This window comes from Nomia melanderi, chromosome 10, assembly GCF_051020985.1.
Source record: "Nomia melanderi isolate GNS246 chromosome 10, iyNomMela1, whole genome shotgun sequence".
Lineage (NCBI taxonomy): Eukaryota > Metazoa > Arthropoda > Insecta > Hymenoptera > Halictidae > Nomia > Nomia melanderi.
In genome coordinates this window covers 2,474,311-2,493,533 of record NC_135008.1, presented here as the reverse complement: position 1 = coordinate 2,493,533, position 19,223 = coordinate 2,474,311, and the positions used below count along the sequence as shown (strand labels likewise).

Below are 19,223 nucleotides of genomic sequence, written 5' to 3'. Positions count from 1 at the left end.
TGCGTATAAAAGAATTAAAAAATCAATGTTCAATGCATTAATCGACGAGGGAATGTCTAAATAATTGAAATCTGACGCGAATTCTGTGGAACAGAATTGAAAAATCAATATTCAACGCATTGATCAACGCAAAAGTGTCCAAATAATTGACATCTAACTTGACTTGCGTACAAAATAATTGAAAAATCAATGTTCAACGCACAAATCGATGAGAGAGTGTACAAATAATTGAAATCTAACTTGACTTGCGTATAAAATAATTGAAAAATCAATGTTCAACGCACAAGTTGACGAAAGAGTGTCCAAACAATTGAAATCTAACACAAATTGTGTAGAAAAAAATTAAAAAATCAATGCTCAACGCACAAATCGACGAAAGTATCAAAAAAATCACGACTCGAAGCAATCCTATCGCATTTTCTCAAGAATCTAACCAATCCAGTAGAAGAAACTGCAAAACTAGGTACCAGGCTAATGACTAACACAACAGTTAATCGACGAACAATGCAATCGTCGCGAATCGACGTCTCCCTTTTCGCTGCAATCGGAACAGCGATGTAAACACAGCCTCGGGCGTCCGGTAGTCGCGAGAAAGTCCGTGAAATCCGGACGAGCGAAAAGTTCCCGCTCGCCTGGAACGAAGGGACAGACAAATTCGCCGTGGTAATTCGATCAATTAGAAGTCAGCCGGTCGCGCGATTCTGGGGCAACGACCGAGTTCGAAACTTTGAACGAAGACGACGACGACCACGACCACGACGACGACGACGCTCGCGCTGGGAAACTTCGTTTCGTGGCCAGAGGAAACTTCGTGGATTCATCTTTTCCGCCTCGCGACGCGAACGGGATTCACCTAACCTCTCGACGCGTTTTCCATGGGAAATTCATGGTACGTGTCTCGCGGCTGTCCGCGGACCGGTCTTCGTTTATCCAATTTGCATCAGTGCTCGAAGTACGGTAACTTCGTACGTTCGAGATATTTAACGTTGAATGCCGATTTCATTGAGCAAAATGCACAAAATGAAAAAATATAATATCATTATTATATATTACATATGTAGGAGAAAGATTTCATTAGAAATAGAGAATAGATTTTATTAGAACTTCCATTTCACAGGTTCTATCGTGTTTTATTCGGTGAATTTAGCGAACGTAACTGCTTCGGGAATCATTCAGTTTATTCTGTTCTGTGAAAGATTGTTAAGCTTTCTGTTCGACGGGACATCGACAGGTATCCGAAGGAAATAATAGAAACAACGAGGAGTAGCTGTCGCTGGAGTATCAAGTCGGACCTCGATATGACCGCGAATGGCCCGGAGCTCCAATTTTGGCCTCGGTCACGCTAGGTGCTCGATCGCTGTTCCCAATTTATCATCGTGACTCGTTTTGACCCGGACTACCTGCATATCGAAGCGCGGACTTCAAGCTTCAATTTCGTGTATCGGAAGCTGGGGAAGCTTCGAGATGATTAATTTGAAAACTTGTCCGTTCACGATGATTCAATTCTAGCCTGCGCCGTTCTTGACGGTCCGTCGCTGTTTTCAATCGGTTTCGTGATTATTGATAATCCGAACCACTTGTATATTAAATTGTAGATTGTAAACATTCGTTTCATCTACCGAAAATAGTAGAATCTTCATTCAATCATTCAATAAATTAGGAAACTCGTCTGTTCCCAGAGATACAATTTTAGCTACTTTCGGAGATCGATCGCTGTTTTCAATCGGTTTTCTGAATTATTGATAATTAAAATCACTTGTACATTAAACTGTAGACTGCAAGCTTTCATTTCGTCTACCATAAATAGTAGAATCTTCACTCAATCATTTAATGCATTAGAAAAATCGTCTGTTCCCAGAGATACAATTTTAGCTACTTTCGAAGATCGATCGCTGTTTTCAATCGGTTTCGTGATTCTTGTCAATCCAAACCACTTGTATACCAAATTGTAGACTTTCAACATTCATTTCATCAACCGAAAATAGTAGAATCTTCACTCAATCATTTAATGGATTAGAAAACCCGTCTGTTCCCGCAGATACAAATTTAGCCACTCGACGACCAGTCGCCATTTTGAATGCATTTCCACGGTTCTCATTACTCGAAACCGCTCGTACATTAAAATAGAATCTCCGAACTGCAGTCGCAGTGACCGGAAATCAAAGAAGCTTCGACACGTGATTTTTCGAAGCGACTCGCAAACATTTCGAGCGGATTTCCGCGGGTACCCGTGGTGGCATTTGTACGGTTAAAGCGATCCAGGCCTCGGGGACGGCCGCGAACAAGCAATTAACCGGGGCGCGATGGCACCGAAAACGTTCCGAGTTATCGGCGAATTCACTCGGATAGCCGCATTAACTCCGCTCCCTTATCGTGTCGATTTAATCGCGTTAACTTCGAACGACATCGTTAACCCCGAGTCGGAGGCCCCGTATCAGACCGGCCGGGAACCTTTACAACCGCTATAAACCCGTATCACGCGTATCGATTGCGGCAACTTCCACGGAGAGCTGAGAGCGATTCCGTTCGTGAGACGAGCTGCGGTATAGATAGCCACGTGGATCATCGCCTGACACGATCCTCGACGATCCGTGTTCCTTCTGAATAATGAACCGATTCCAGGATTGGACGGTCAACGTATTATAGTATCTAGAATTTTTAGCGTAGGTTCAGGCATTATTAACCCCTTGTCGTACAATGACGAGTGACACTAGTGATGAAGATTTCTAAATTAATTTAACAGGAATCCGAATAATGAACCGATTCCAGGATTAGACGGTCAACGTATTATGGTATGTAGAATGATTGATTCACGAATGGTGGGATAGACGCTGATTCCATTGAATGGAGTTTAGTGTAATAATAATCAAACTTTTGGAAAATTAGTCGTAGCGACGTTGGAAAAGAAACTTGTGAGAGTTCAGCGAGATCTATATTTCAGGAACTGGAGTTGAAGAAGGGAAAGAGGAGATAAGCGAGTGAGTTCTGATGGAATTAGAGTGGATAGGAGAGAATAATTAATTTTAATAGGAATCTTAGTGTTTTTACCTTTTTGCTGTCCATTCCGGACGTCGAGCTGGTCACCGGCTGGTCGAGCCTGGAACATAAAGAGAGGTTCGTGAAGTAGCCGTTCTAATGCTTTGAATTATAGACAAATGTAATTTAAATTTCTATGAAATTTTCATAGTGCACCAGATACACACATTTTCTCCTTCGCTTCCATTGGAATTCAATCATTCAAACTTCAGTCAAACTTGAATAGCTCGGCGAGACACGGATTATATTAACCTTAATTTCGTTTACATTCAATCATTCAAACTTTAGTCAAACTTGAATAGTTCAACTGAAACGCGGAGTATTTCCGAATTAACGTCCAAACTTCACTCAATCTTTAGTCCAAACTGACTCATTATTTCGCATTACTGTCAATTATAATTCAATAATCTGAAATTTTCTCTTTTCAACCTAAACCTTCCTTATTACTTCCAATTACAGCTCAATAATTCCGATGAAATTTGACTAGTCGAACGGAGACACGTTCACCGTTCAACGATGCGTTAAGATTCACAGGAGTTCCCATTACTTCCAATCATAACTGAATAATCTGAAATGTTCTCCTTTCAACCTAAACCTTCCTTATTACTTCCAATTACAGCTCAATAATTCCGATGAAATTTGACTAGTCGAACGGAGACACGTTCACCGTTCAACGACGCGTTACGATTCACGGGAGTTCCCATCGCAAAGGGCCTCTCGCCGAGACCTGCACCCTAACTCCGTCGACTCCTTTGTCCCCGAGTTCTTTCCTTTTTCTGTTTCCGTTCCAGGTCTCGGCGCGTTAACAAGTCGAACCCCTTCGCCGGAGCTTGCATACGGAATCGACGGCGCACCCCTTTGAGCGGCACTTTGCGCGACGCAGACCGTCAATTAGAACGAACGGGGAAACTGTTCGGTTCCGCGCTTTTGCGACGTTCCACTATTACCGGGCATGAGTTTTCTTAAAGCACTAAAACTACCGTAACAGTCAAAATGAAAATTCGAAATCACGAGGCGTTATAACACATTGCGTGCCGGCTAAGTTTCAGAAAACTGAAAATATATAGAAATTATATAGAGAAAATATATAAAATACATAGAAAAACTCAGATATCATATTGTTATGTAATATATTTTAACACTAGAACTATAATATTCCAATTTTCTGTTACAATAATATTGCAAATTTTGATAAGTATTACAATACTTTGTGGTAATTGCAAGATTCGAAGCGAAATTGAGTAGAGCAATTAAGAGAACAGAAGAAACCGACGTAGAAGCAAACTCAAACGAAGATTGATTAAACAAAATTGAATATCGAGCACTTTGTTTCAAACTCGACGAGAATATTCTCAACGATTCCGAACCATGCACAGGCCATAATTATTCTCGAGTATAATACAAAAGCTAATTTCATTCCCTTCGCCTTTCCAGGTTTACACGAAATCACCCTTCAACGTTTTTTCCCTATATACTCCCGTCAGCCTAATTACTCGTTCCCGTTCGACCGGTTCACAGGTCAGACCGATTACCTCCGCCCTTCGAATATTTCAAAATGGCAGCGTTGAAACGCTTAATTAATTCTTCGTGTAGGCATGTGATTTCGGTGAAATCATCTGGCGTCCATCTCGCGTGATTAATCGGCTGGGCAAATGAACGGCTCGTTTATGGCGAGCGGTCCGGCCTTCATAGAGTTGTTAGCGTGTCCGTAAAACAGTCGCGAACGGGTCTCGTGCCGGGCGCAGTTTTGTAACGGCCCGAAACGATTACGTGTTTCCGCGCGCGAGTCGATACGACTTATCCGCCCCGCAGGAGAACCACGGCCGGAATGAATCGCGAACGGTGACGATCGCATCGGAAAATTGCTCGGGTCATTACTAGACTGCGGGCCATTATGCAAATTCATATATTTAAGGATACCTGTAATTAGAGAAACGAAATGGGTCGTATGCATAAGAAAAGTGAATGCTACGGTGTGTGTCGGTATGTATTAAATGTTAGTACAAGCAAATAGAATTCTTGTGGATAATATTTTAGTAGTATATTAGGTAGTATATTGTATATGTAAAAGAAATGAATTTTTTTAAGTATAAATTATTAGTGAAAGCAAAGTCTAGAATTCTTATGGATAATATTTTAGTAGTATGTTAGGTAGTATATTGTATGTGTAAAAGAAATGAATTTCTGTAAGTATAAAGTATTAGTGAAAGCAAATTCTAGAGTTCTTATACTCTCTCTCTCTCTCTCTCTCTCTCTCTTACTTATTCTCTCTGTAAAATTATTAATTATTTCCTATCTCAATTCTTACGTTACACCATTATCTAGTTACTTACGCTACTGAGTATTTTGATTCGATATTAGTTATCTCACGAGCTATGATTATTATCTTGTAATTTGGAAGCTCCGGTCATCGGTGACCGCCATGGCTACGTGTTAACCATTCGAATGGCAAGCGGCGCAATGGCGGTTCTCCGTCACACTAAAAATGGCAGCTATCGATTCGTAGAACCAAATGAAGTTTATCTATTCACCTTTCTTCTAACGACTTATTTTTATCTTCTCATTGCCTGTTTAGAAATGGGAAAATAAAAATGAAAGCGCGATCGCTTCCAACGGTTAAATATAAATACAATAAACATTAAACCCTCGGAAACCTTACAAATATCTAAATTACAATAACTTGATATTTCCAGTAAACACCAACAATTAATCCAAATTCGTATTCGCTAAATCCAGCGAGTATACTCTTCAGCAAACGCTAAGTGTTAGGAATTTCAGGCAGCCCCTGGAAAATCCAATAAACACCGTTCCCACTAAACGTTCGCCGTTCCCGAGGAAAATTAGCTTCCCAACGCAGGAAAGATTCTATTATAGTTCCGAATCAATCCGGGAAACATCGATTCCACTCCGTGTGCCTGTGTATCCCGTGTTCCGAGGGGACGCGCGCGGAATAATTCAAAGGGGAAACGCAGGAGTCGTCGATCAACGTTCCCCATGGCCGCGTGTGTACACGTTTTTTCCCGTTGCTCGTCGGCGAGCGTCGGGTAAACGGGTTATCTCTCGGCTTTGTTCGATTTCGCGCGATTCATTTCCGATTCGTCCGGCCCCGGCGAATATAATCGGGGGAGCTGATTCCTTTCGACGTTCGCTCACCGAAAACTGGGACGACCGGGTCGCCCGCTGGAACAAAGGAGCCCGTGGAACGCGCCAGAATTCAACAATGGGTCGCCGATTAAAAACGTGCCTCACGTTGTAAACGAGAGGCGGGCCGAACGCGGATCGAACGCCGCGGCGAGGAAGATCCCGCGGACAGGAAGCTACGCGGAGACAATCCTCGTTCGATTTTTCTCGTCTGTTATCCTGTGACATTTGATTGTTTCGACGGAACGTCAAGATACGTGGATTTGAATTCTTACGAAATTCTATCGTCCTTTCAATTCTATATTATTCTGAAAAGAAGAATTTACTGAACTTGAGTAACTCAATTCTTTGCAGAATGATATAGAATTAAAAGAATGATGGAATTTCGTGAGAATTCAAATCTACGTATCTTGATGTTCCATTGCTGAAACTTGAGTTACTTAAGTTCTTTAATTCTATATTATTCTGCAAAGAAACATTGAGTTTCTGAACTCTGAACCCTCGAATCTGATACATCGAATGTTCGAGAGACAGCATTTTTTCAGGCACGAATCGCAGTGTTTCGGACAAAAAAATCCCTCAAACATCCGACGTATTAAATTCAAAGGTTCGAAGTTCAAAGTTGCACAAGAAATCACACTCGACTACTAAAATTGCATAGCCTGATAAATAGAAAAAGGATTAGAGCCACTGGTTACACGGTCGAGCGATAATAAACGCCATAGCTGTACAGTTAATCGATTACATCGCTAACGCGTCAGATAATTGAATGATCGGAGAGTGGAACGGTTAGATAACCAAACGTTGAATGGCTCGGTCGGCGAAACGGTTAGATAATGAAATAAATTAATTGATCAACGACCCTCCGAAACGTCGAAATTTCAAACGGATTTATTTAATCGTTCAACGGCGGGACCACGTGAACGGTGTCCCGGGCGAATCGGAAAAGTGCGAGATCCGAAACGAATCGTCGGGCGCGGTGTATTTACCGTGAAAAACCGCCGAATGTAATTACCAGGCTTAATTGCTCCGCGAACATTACGTTATTCCGAGGCATTTGTCTAGCGGCCGATCGATCCCGGTTGAAATATAGATTATTTCGCGAAATGGGACGGTTGGTTTTGAGGTAGCGGCGCCGAGCGGAACTCCGAACAGTCAACAGAGGGAACACGGTTTCCGCTTTGTCCTACGGCTCCCTCCATGAAACCATCCGGCCCGTGTTACCAGACAAATAACTAAGATACGCAAATATGCTCCGTAAATACCGGATCGCCGGGAATTCCTTGACAGTAGCTCGCAATTGGGCGGAACACGCGCCGCGGTGCCTCGTTTCGGATTCACGCGGCCAGACCTCCGGAATCGAGTTCATTAATTCGATATTAAATTCCCTTGGAACGGACGTTTCATTTAATTGCACGAATTAAATGGGACGTTGAATCGCATCGTGCGCAGTTCGTCCCCTTCATATTTCGAGGATATTTTGTTTCTGGAATCGCAATCGGCGTTCGTTCATACGTGTTCTCGTTGTATAGTTCGTTGGATTGTAGTGAAAAATTTCATAGAATTCCGTAGATTCGTTAGATTCTACGGAATTTCGTGAAATTTCGTTTTCAAGCTCTCAAAGTGTAGTTCGAAGATAGAAACTGCAATTTTTATAGTATTCCTAGCGAAAATTATAAATGCAACATTTCTTCGATCTTTTATTTTCCTTAGTACAAAATTCGGATGTGTGGAAAATTTAATAATTTTGGGGTAGTTTCTTTGATTCATTAAAATATTTAATATTCTAACTGGTGCAATATTGGAGCCTACAGAGTTCAAAGGGTTAAGTGAAACATTTCGAATAAATTTGGATTCATTGTTCATTGCACATCACTCTTGAATTAGAAATTCAGAAAATTATAAATGCAACATTTCTTCGATCTTGATGTGTGGAAAATTGAATAATTTTAGGGTAGTTAATTTAAGATTCATTAAAATATTTAATATTTAATATTAAATTTGGATTCATTGTTCATTGTACATCACTTCTGAATTCTACAGTAATTTCTATACTTTACTTTAGTGTTGGTAGACGATTCTCGTGATCGGAGAATATTTATCTACCGACGAAACGGCTATCGAGATCGCAAGTCGAGAAGTCGAGCCGATCGTATATTCAACGGCCGAATCTCGGAGCATGCAAATGTCGCTCTCATATTCCACGGGGACGGGTCGCGATGCCATAAATCGTCGCGCGATTTTCCCGCCAGCGGAACATCGAAACTCCATTTAACGGACGTTGTACCGTAAATTACCATAATTGTAAATCGGACGCGGGAAACGGCCGGACAGGACCGATCGCGACTCGCCGCGATCCTCTTTCGATCCTTCCACGGAATTCTGCTCGTTAACACTAAGTTTACGGAATTTCAAGACGTCTATTGTGCAACTTGTTCTCATGTTCCTAGAAAATTGATGTTCATCTATTTAGATCTTAGAAATCGAAGGTTTAAAGAGACAATTAGATTAAAGAGAGTCAATGTTAGAAATCGACTCGATCATTCACCAAATAATCTTTATAAAATCGAGTACGTCAATTTGACGCGTTCAGTAAAGAAGCTGCAATTCTCGCGATTTATATAAGCGAACAGTTTTCTAGAAGCAATGGAATAAAGCGTAGAACGATAAACGTAGATCTAGTGTTAAAGATATTCCCTCTTTCGATCCTTGACTGCCGGTCACCGGTGTCCGGAGCTTCGAAATTCCAAGAAAGTAATTACAACTTCGAAGATTATCCATAGATAACTACAGTTTCATCTTCGAAGCTGCAATTCTCGCGATTTATAAGCGAACAGTTTTCTAGAAGCAACAGAATAAAGTGTAGAACAATAACCTTATAAATTTAGTATTAAAAACGTTTCTTCGCCGACTACCGCAGCCGCGATGCGAACGCAGCGTAAGTTTCGAAGTTTGTTATCAGGCAAGGAATAAAAACGGTAGACGATTCTTTTGATCCGGGCAGAGAGGAGTGCCGTGGAAGGGACGTTACATCGGGGCGATCTTAATGAAATTTTAATTAAGCGTTCGTTAAGGCGGTACGAGCGAGTTTCACCCGGAGAAATGGTAATATCCTTGGCCGCCTTTGAGGAGCTGCTGGCTAACGAATTTTCTTAAAAGTCGTCGTTCACCGGGGCCCGATCGCTCGTTACAAGACCCGGCTTCAAATTATTCGAACTGAAACTTCTTCGAAAGCCACCGAGATCGGATTATTCTTCGTTCGAGAATCATTTCGACGCTGAACGAACGACGTTCGTTGCACAATAGACGCAATCGAAGCTTCCGTCGACAGTTTCTAACGTTTCAATGAATTGACATATAACAATAATAATTCTTTCTTGCAGTTGCTTAATTAACATAGTCACCAGAATATTAACTAAGCGCTAAACCTACCGAGCAGTTCAATTGACTTTTTGTTTAGATTTGGAAGACTCGTGGAAAAATGATCTATTTAGTCGAACAGTAAAAGATCAGCACGTAGTTTTCTTTCTTTCTATTAATTAAGCAATTGATATTGAATTTAACTTCGTATGTTGAAGGTTTTGTATGTTTCGAAGAATCTCAAGAAAGGGTTAAAACAGTTCACGCAGTAATTACCGAACTGCAATGTGAGCCAATTAAAATCTCGACGAACGCGCGTTTAAATTTCCCACGAAAGAAACATTGACAAAGTCGTTGAAATGTTCGAAACCGTTCAACGATGCGTTAAGTTTCACAAGAGTTCCCATCACAAAATTTCCCATTACTTTCAATTATAACTAATCTGAAATGTTCTCCTTTGAACCGAGATCTTCCCCATTACTTCCAATTACAGCTGAATAATTCCAATAAAATTTGACTAGTCGAACGGAGACACGTTCACCGTTCAACGACGCGTTAAGATTCACAGGAATTCCCATTACCGTCAATTATAACCGAATAATCTGAAATGTTCTCCTTTCAGCCCGTTGCAATGCTGGAGAACGCCGGGGGATTAATTTTCGCTCGTGGGAGCATCGATATTTTCCCACTGCGCGGCGAACGTCAATGAGCGAAGGGCTGCGAAGAGCCCTTTCACAGGTTCCGCGAGAATGGCGCTCGCCAGCGGCCGCTCGATAAGTTTCCAACGACATCAGCGTAAAAACGCCGCCGCCATTGTCCGGGAACCAGGTCGTCCCGCGTAAATTCACTGACCGTTGGAAGAAAGAACAACAATCCAATCGCGAACCTCGAATTCGATGAACGCGCGGGAATCGCTCGCGCGAAACATTCGTTAAAAAAGCTTCTCTTCTATTCCACTCTCGGCGAGCAGATTTTGTTCACCATAGAAAATCTGATTGAAAGAATAACATTCGAATCCCCTCTTTCATTGACCCTTTGAACTCCGAATTTCCATTGCGTTTTTCGATAACTCCGCGTTACGTTTTATTTGAAGCGCATGGAAAATAGATAGTTTGTAAAAACCAGTGTGAACGATTCTTAGTAATAATATTGATAACATAAGAATATAATCTATTTGAAAAATAGATTTGCAAAGCACACCATTTCATAATCGAAAGATTCAAGCAAATATGTAAAATGAACGAAAAATTGAACGAACCGTATTACATTTTATTTGAAGCGCATAGAAAATAGAAACTCGAGTGCAAATAAAAATTAAAATTGAATTTACCGTGGAAATTAAAATTACCATGTCGAGTTTTGTAATTTGGGATAATGATCTTTGTTCGATTGGAAACTTCAAGAGAAATGTTCTTAATAACTGTGGCTTTCAATGCTTAAGGTGATTAGTTAGTCTTCCTTATTCGAGATTTTATGTTCTTATAAATGATTGTTACACAATTGTACAGTATTACTCTCTACGAATGATGAATTAATAATATAATACAATCTATAGGAACTTCTCGATCCTTCGTTACGCGGGCTTAATCAGTTTGAAGGATGAATGATTCAATTATGCCGATGCGCGTAGCGGCCAGGTTGTTAATCATAGTTGGTCCAGGAGTTACGGGAAGAAAAGCTTCTGTTTATTATGCGCGGAGTTTGACCAATTCGGTGGAGTGTTCGGCGCGGTGGAATAATCCCTCGAAACTTGCGTTAGAGTTCACTGTATCGACCGATAGAGGCTCGTTGCCACGTGAAATTGGTTTAGACTGGCTCCTCCACGAATCGGGGCTTGTGTGTTCGATTGGGCAGCTGCGAACTTATTCTAATCTATTAGCTTTTAGTTGTTTGTTAACACGTCCGCGTGGATTCTACGTTTTAACTCGCAATCAGTTCGATAATAGTATTCCACGACGTGTTGGTCTGAGTGATCGATTAGTATTATCAATGTTTTATTTTTGAAGTAATTAATATAGTGAACGAATAATGCGAAGTTTCTTGTCGTTAGCAAGAATTATTAATAGTAGAATATATTTATTAATCATAGTTATAAAGAAAATTATATATCAATGGGTTAAAACTGACAAATAAGAGAACGATAGTAGTGATCACTTTTATAACGAAAATCGTATGGCAATGGATTAAAACCGTGAAGAAGAAAAAACAACGATCTTATCAATCATCATTTTCAGATTCTATAATAGCAAAATACATCCACCAATCATAGTCACAAAGAAAATCAAAGAGCAATAGATAAAAATCGCCAAGAAACAATAACGATCTCACAACCATCACTTCCAGATCCCAAACTATCAAACTCCACCAATCACACTCCCAAAGAAAATAAAAAAGAAACAACGGATTAAAATCGCGGAGAAAAAATAACGATCCCAGCGATCATCATTTCCGGGTTCCATGAAAGATTCAAGCCGCGTTTAAAGGGGTAGTTGCCTTCGAGGGGACGAAACGGCGGGATAATGGTCGTTTCGAATAATTCCCCTTCTTGTCGGCGACCCGTGTATTTTTATGTCGGCTTTTAGCATAAAAATTCCGCGCGCCGTATCCGGTGCCTGCGTCGCGAATAACTTCCCTTCGGACGCTTGAATTTCCTGTAATGTCCCAGGATTCTCGTATTCGGCGCGGAAGCCGTTCTCCGGTAGATTAACTTACCCCCGTTGCGTCGCGGCCGGGTCTCGCGTTGCCCGTTCTATCGAGCTATCGAGGTTTATTAGCTCGACGCACGGGTTCTGCATAAATACCTCCTAGTTTTTCACCCCCATGGAAACCTCACTCGATCCAATTTTCGCCCCTTTCACCCTTTGACTGCGAGCATTCACTTAACGGCGAGTTACGAGGGAGTCGTTTAATTGCGGGACAATTTATTCGTTCAGTTTGGAATCTTCTGCTAATTTGTTTTAACCGATGCGGACGTTCAGCTTGAATTTATAGAAGTATTGTAGTATCGTAGGTTTAAGACATCATATATATATATAGAAATATAGAAATATAAAAATATAGAAATATAGAAATATAGAAATATAGAAATATAGAAATATAGAGATATAGAAATATAGAGATATAGAGATATAGAGATATAGAAATATAGAAATATAGAAATATAGAAATATAAAAATTAATTATTAAACTATATATATAGAATAATAATAATAATAATATATATTTAATAATAATTTAATATATTTAATATATAATAAATATATATAAATCTACGGTTTTCTTCTTTTGTAGTATTTAAAAGTTTGACGTATAATTCGACATAATACTATCTTCACTTCCTAGTACTACACTTTCATCGTTTTTAGTAATTACTTTATGATTCATTTATTGTTTTATATGAGAAGGTGCTTCGACAAGGAACTGGAAGTGATTATTTCTTCCCATAAGAAGCGTCTACGCGATCGTACTTTCGCCATCCACTTTACGCGGAATACGGCCGGGTACTTAAGGTGTACTCAGGTGGTCGGAAAGCGATACCTCTAGGGCTATGAACAATCTATAGTGGCCCCGGAGGAACTTCGCGTTATTGATAGCGGCTGCGATGAAATATAGGCTGCATTACGTACCGAACGCGCCTTTGAAGCGCCATCGGAGGCGAAACGAACGCAATTACCCGAATTAATGTCCGGAAAGATTCCCCTTTACTCGACTGTGTAACATACTTTGCGATCGCTCGGCCTGTTCAATAAGAAATCACGATCAAATTACGGGGAACCGTTCACGCGCTACTACGGTAAGTGGTAACGAATCGAGTAACAAGATAATAGAATATTTAAATTAAGATCTCACGTATTGCAGAAGGAAAATTGAAGCAATATGATGAACATCGTTTAACATTAGACTTATGGAACTCAATCTGACGGATATTGAAGCTTTTAAATATTTACTAACAGTTTCTCAATTTTTCGGCAGTTTAGTTGATTCTGATTCCTGCTATTATGAAAATAATATTAAATAAATAATATAAACAATTCTAGGAACAATTTATAGTGTTTCTTGGCAGTCAATAAACTTAAAATACCAGTTTCAATAACCTTTTCACTTTCATTTCCCAAAAACCCTCGAAAGATTCATCAAATTCCAAAGAACACAATCGAGAAGTCAACATTTCTTTCCGCTTGTCATTACAGTACTTTTTAGCAATCAGTAAACCTAAAATACTTCCAGTTCATAAATCTAGTTCCAAAAATCCACATTACACTCCACAACCCCATAACCTTTCCACTTCCACTTCCCAAAACTCGCTCAAAAGGTTCATCAAATTCCACAGAACTATGGAACCGAGAAGACCGTCGCGGAAACAAACGTAGCGAGCGAACGCGAGATGGTTCAAGATCCAACAAAGACTTTGATACCCGGGGGAAGATCCACGGATCTAGCTGCGACAAGGGAGGCGGCCGCCTCGGGTGGTTTACGCGAGCGTTGTCGGGAACTTAACGAGTTTGCCGAACGGGTCCCGGCGCGGCGGCTGGCCGCGGAATAAGCGCCGCTCTAATTGCGGTTAATAGCCCGGACGGTTTCCGGGTGTAAACGGTGTCCCTTTGGAAGGATCTTTGCGCGGCAGGGCGTCGTGCGCCAGTTTTATCGGCGAAACCTGCGCGACAGACAATAGCAGCGACGCGCTGTCGGAGGAACGCGAAAAGGACACGTCCCGCCACTGGAAACCCCTGGAAACGTCATTAAGGAGGTAGAACCGGAACAACGATGGTGTCTGCATCTTGCAGAACAGCGTTCTACTGCTTTGTTATCTAGAGATCTAGAATTTAGCAGTTGCGCAGGGAATCCAGGCAAGACGATTCCGATCTCCTTTCAACCTTCGACCTGCGGTTTTCACTCCTTCGAGTGTTCTACTTTGGCGAATTTATTCTTAATACTAGGGCAGCCGGTGATGAATGCTTTATGGAGGCGGTTCTTGGCGGAATTTATTTAACTTGTCAACCTTATCGATCAATTATATCCTTAGAAGTATCAATTACTATTAACGCCCGATTTCGGCTAACTAATAACGCAGGGGTTGAGTGTTGAAGACACGTCCCGCCGCTGGAAACCTCTGGAAACGTCATTAAGGAGGTAGAACCGGAACAACGATGGTGTCTGCATCTTGCAGAACAGCGTTCTACAGCTTTGTCATCTACTAGAACGCAATAATGCTTCGGGACAAGCAGAGAGCTAGAATTTCGCGGTTGCGCGGGGAATTTAGGTGAGACTAAATCCTTAGAAGAAATCTAGATTGATTAAATTCTTAGGAGAAATCTAGATTGGTTAAATTCTTAGGAGAAATCTAGATTGATTAAATCCTTAGAAGTGGTATCAATTATATCCTTAGAGATATCAATTACGATTATCGCCCGATTTCGGCTAACTAATAATGCAGGGGTTAAGTACCGAAGCGTTTAGCAGAGGGAGCTAAGTCTTTGATGGATCTCTGTGATAGAGAATGCTTGGATCTCTTGGGATAATCGAGCTACTAATAACTTTGTATTATATAATTAATCTTATTGTCAGTGGAGTCTACGTTTCAATCGCTTATTGACACTTAGATAACCGAATGGGGAGATCTACAATTTTTCACTCCGCAACGTACTGCCTTTCATTCTGGGAAAATGGTATCTTGGAAGTATTGAATAATTAAAATAATCTCGAAAAGTAGTTTCAATCGGCTACTATAATGGACGACTGAAGAAACAGGGTTCATGTATTGTTACAATGTTTATACGGATTGCATATTAATCGTATCACATATTAATCGTACCGATAACATCAATATCACTCTACATTTCTCCCAACTTAACCGTCCAAGCCACGAACGTCAACACGACAACCGCACTCATCAACGAGCTTCCAAATCGAAACCAATTCCTAATCAACAAAAGCGCCGGCGAATAAAACTATTCGCCGTCAATAACCAGACAATAATCACGTCAGCCGTTTACCGTTGTCGCAAACAGAGCAGGCGGGATCGCATGAAACGCTGAAGATTCAATGGCAATCGATACGTTAATTGCAGCGGAAAATCGAGCGATCCCGTCGGGGTCGTCGGCCACCGTAAAAATAGTCCGAACAGCGAGAGTACACGCGCACAGTGGAACGTTAACGAGCCGAAAAGAAAGGAGAAAGAGGCGCCGGCGACGAGTAATAATCGATAGGATCGAAACCGAGGGAAGCCGTCCAATTAATTCCGCCGCTCCTCGATTCCCAGCTGCCCGCGGAGTTCCGCGTCGGCTCGTCACGCTTTATGCGCGACCCGTCTCCGGGTGCAAGGCTGCAACGGTGACCGAACAAACGAGCAGGGTCGCGGGGAAGGTCAGTCCGGTTTCGAGGGGAAATCGATCGGCCGACGCGCGCGATTTTCCGGCTGAGAGCCGCGGGACGCGACCCTCGTCGCAGCCGCGCGTTATGGCGCGTTCGCCTCCCGAACGTGGCAAAAAAATCTCTTTCATAAGTGTGGGGTGGGAAGTGATCACTGAGGAGAGGTGCGAGTATGTGTGGATCGACGAGTGTGTGAGTGGAGCTTTTTATATCAGGCGGAGTTTGATCGGTGTAACTTGAAAGATAGGGGATTGTTATGGGTGTGATCTTGGGAAATTTTATGTGAAAGTTTCGTGATGCGAATGTGAAGTGGTTGTTGGATTTATACAGTTTTAAGGTAATTATAAATAAAAAGGAATTAGAAGGGAGAGGAATAAGTAAGATTCTGGCAGTTTTAGGTAGTTGAATGGAGAACCGCCATTGCGCCGCTTGGCACTTAAATCGTTAAACATGTAAATATACGGTGTGAGCAAAGTTTCGTGACGCGAATGTGAACTGTATGGTTGTTAGATTTATATAGTTGTAAGCGAGCAATAATAAATAAAAAGGAATTAGAAGGGAAAGAAATAAGCTTCTGGCAGTTTTAGGTAGTTGAATGGAGAACCGCCATTGCGCCGCTCGGTATTCAAATGGTTAAATATATAAATATGAAACGAAACATAAATATACGGTATGAGCAAAGTTTCGTGACGCGAATGTGAACTGTATGGTTGTTAGATTTATACAGTTTTAAGGTAATAATAAATAAAACGGAATAATTAGAAGGGAAATAAGTAAGCTTCTGGCATTTTTGGGCAGTGTAATGGAGAACCGCCATTGCGCCGCTCGGCACTTATATGGTTAAACATATAAATAAAATACAAAACATATAAATATACAGCGTAATCAAAGTTTCGCGACGCGAATGTGAACTCTAGGTTTTGTACTGTTCACCTCTAACGCAAATTGTTAGTTTGTAGGAATGGAATGATTCATTTTATTATCAGTATCACGAGATGTAGAATGTTTATATTTCTATTCAGATTTCTTTGAATTAATGCTTTCATAGTTACATTTCTTAAGTACTGAATTTGCATGAATATCTGCGGTTCATCAATGAAAGTTTGTCGCGTGATTCAGGAACAATTCCAGGCAATTACTCACGGGGAACGTTGGTGACTAATTGCATTTAGAGATCCCGCGATAGGCCGGCCCCTTGTTTTATAATACCGAGTCAAGGGATCTCAAATGAAATTCACTGAACGCGGATCTTATCTTCCCTTATGCATGCGGTAAGAGCACAAGGTGCAGTTCACTCGACGAGCTGTTAATTATTAGTCATTTACCAGTTGGAACTTACTGTTTTGGGAATCGACGCTTCCGAACTGCTTGACAAAGATTACAGTATGCAACGTGACTGCTGAATATTTAATAACACGCATAAGTTAACATTAGTTTAATGTAAGAATTCTGATAAATAATTAATAATTCTTATTTAAGAAAATATCCCTCACATTCAAGATTCTCCTAGCATTTAACGTGTCAATTAGTGCCTTTTCTTCGCAATTAACACATTGTGTACTGGTAACGAGAAATCTCGTTTTTATATAAAGACTCTTAGCTAATTACCACAGCATATAAGGAAATAGTTGATTACTAATTGTCCATTTAAAATATATTACATAACAATATGATACCTGAGTTTCTTTTATAGAGAGTGATATAAGATCTCACTGAAAATCCACACAATTTAATTTTCTGATAATTATCCGGTACGCGATGCGTTAATCATCGAAAATCACTATACAAATGAGATTCCTCATAAAAAAGTGATACAAGCAGAGAAACAAACTGAACCAGTATAAATGGAATATAACGGGTGACTTCAGTTACCTGGAGTTAAAAGAACAAAATGCGGAATCTCCTGCGAAACTTCGAAAGCTCGCCACAGCAACGGTCAAAGGTGAACCGTGATACGGCGATCCGCTAAAATTTCACTTATCATTTCTCAAATAACGCGGCCGTATAAAAGGTTATCGCTCGGCAAATTCCTTCGAAACGCGCCGCTCGTAAACGGAAGTAAGTACCCTACTTCCGGTGTACCACCGCAAGACGCTACACGGTGGCCGACGTGTTTCTTCCTTCCGTTCGGCTGAACAGCCGTTGACCCAATAAGGCGCTAACCCTCCGCGGGAAAATATGTTCCGAAAGTTTGTATCCCCGTTTGACGGGGAAGATCGTCGCGTGGGAATCCCCAGTTACGGGGATTTCGATGCGGTTGCAGTGTTACCACCGGTAGCGGGTCATTTGTAATATTTACCCTTTGAACTCTTCAGAATAATCGAGGATTTTTGGTAGCTATCTAAATTATATTATTATCTACGATTTAATCTTAATATTTTGTATTACATCCATTTACTGTTTTTAAGAAATTTATTATATTTACCATTAATCCTTTATTAAATAATATCAAATATTTTAACGAACCAAAGAAACTACCCTAAAATTATTCGATTCTCCGCACATCCAAATTTCCACTGAGAAGGAAGACAAAAGATCGAAGAAACGTTATAGAATTCCTAATTTTCGCTAGGAACACTATAAAAATTAGTTGCAGTTGCTGATAGATTAACAACCTGGAGTGCCAAGGGTTAAACAATGAAACAGTATATATCTTACAGTGTGACCTTATTACAACGGCTTTGAAAAACACGTCTCTTTATTAGGAGTAACCGATTTATTCGGTTGATCGAAGATTTCGAGTGCACTAAATTGATTCTTGGATTTCCGAGTTAAACACCATCCATGGCATATTCTTACTACTATAAATAAAAATGTAACAATCTTATTCTACGTACAAAACCTCGATGAAGCTCCCAATAATGAACTCATCGGTCGAGACTTCGAATCTCGGAATTCATTTCCAGCGCAAGTGGTTTCCGCCCGAATGAGTTGAAATAATCAAGCTTCTACCATGTAATTATCACCCTCTAAATCCCCGTTAGGAAACGAGAGCGATCCTCGGCGAGGCGTGCGCATCCACGAGTGCATTTCGTCACCGGTCCCCTCGAGGGTCGGTCGCATTCAATTACCCGACGCCTCGTTTCCATCTATGCATTTCAATCGAGCTATCGATCCCATTTTTTTCCCCCCTCCCTCCTCGGCCACCCCCGTCCGCCGCTCGTTTCGTCTATACTTTTGATTTAAAGTTCGAGGTCAAGCGGGCTATTCGCGTACCGAATGGAAAGCGGCTCGTCCCGTCGTTTCCACGTTCGAGCCGATACCGTTGCCACCTCGACGGACGCACGCAATATCCATCATCCGGGCAAACATTCGTA

General features: G+C 41.0%; 1 protein-coding gene across 2 annotated transcripts in view; it reads right to left on the bottom strand.

The window, feature by feature from the left end:
• LOC116434683 (uncharacterized) overlaps nucleotides 1-19,223 on the bottom strand; it is a 294,137-nt gene that overhangs the window by 116,045 nt on the left and 158,869 nt on the right. For both annotated transcript variants that reach the window (XM_076371565.1, XM_076371566.1), the window contains exon 4: nucleotides 3,049-3,097. In XM_076371565.1, coding sequence (XP_076227680.1) covers nucleotides 3,049-3,097 — 49 coding nt within the window. The remainder of the gene's footprint in view (nucleotides 1-3,048; nucleotides 3,098-19,223) is intronic.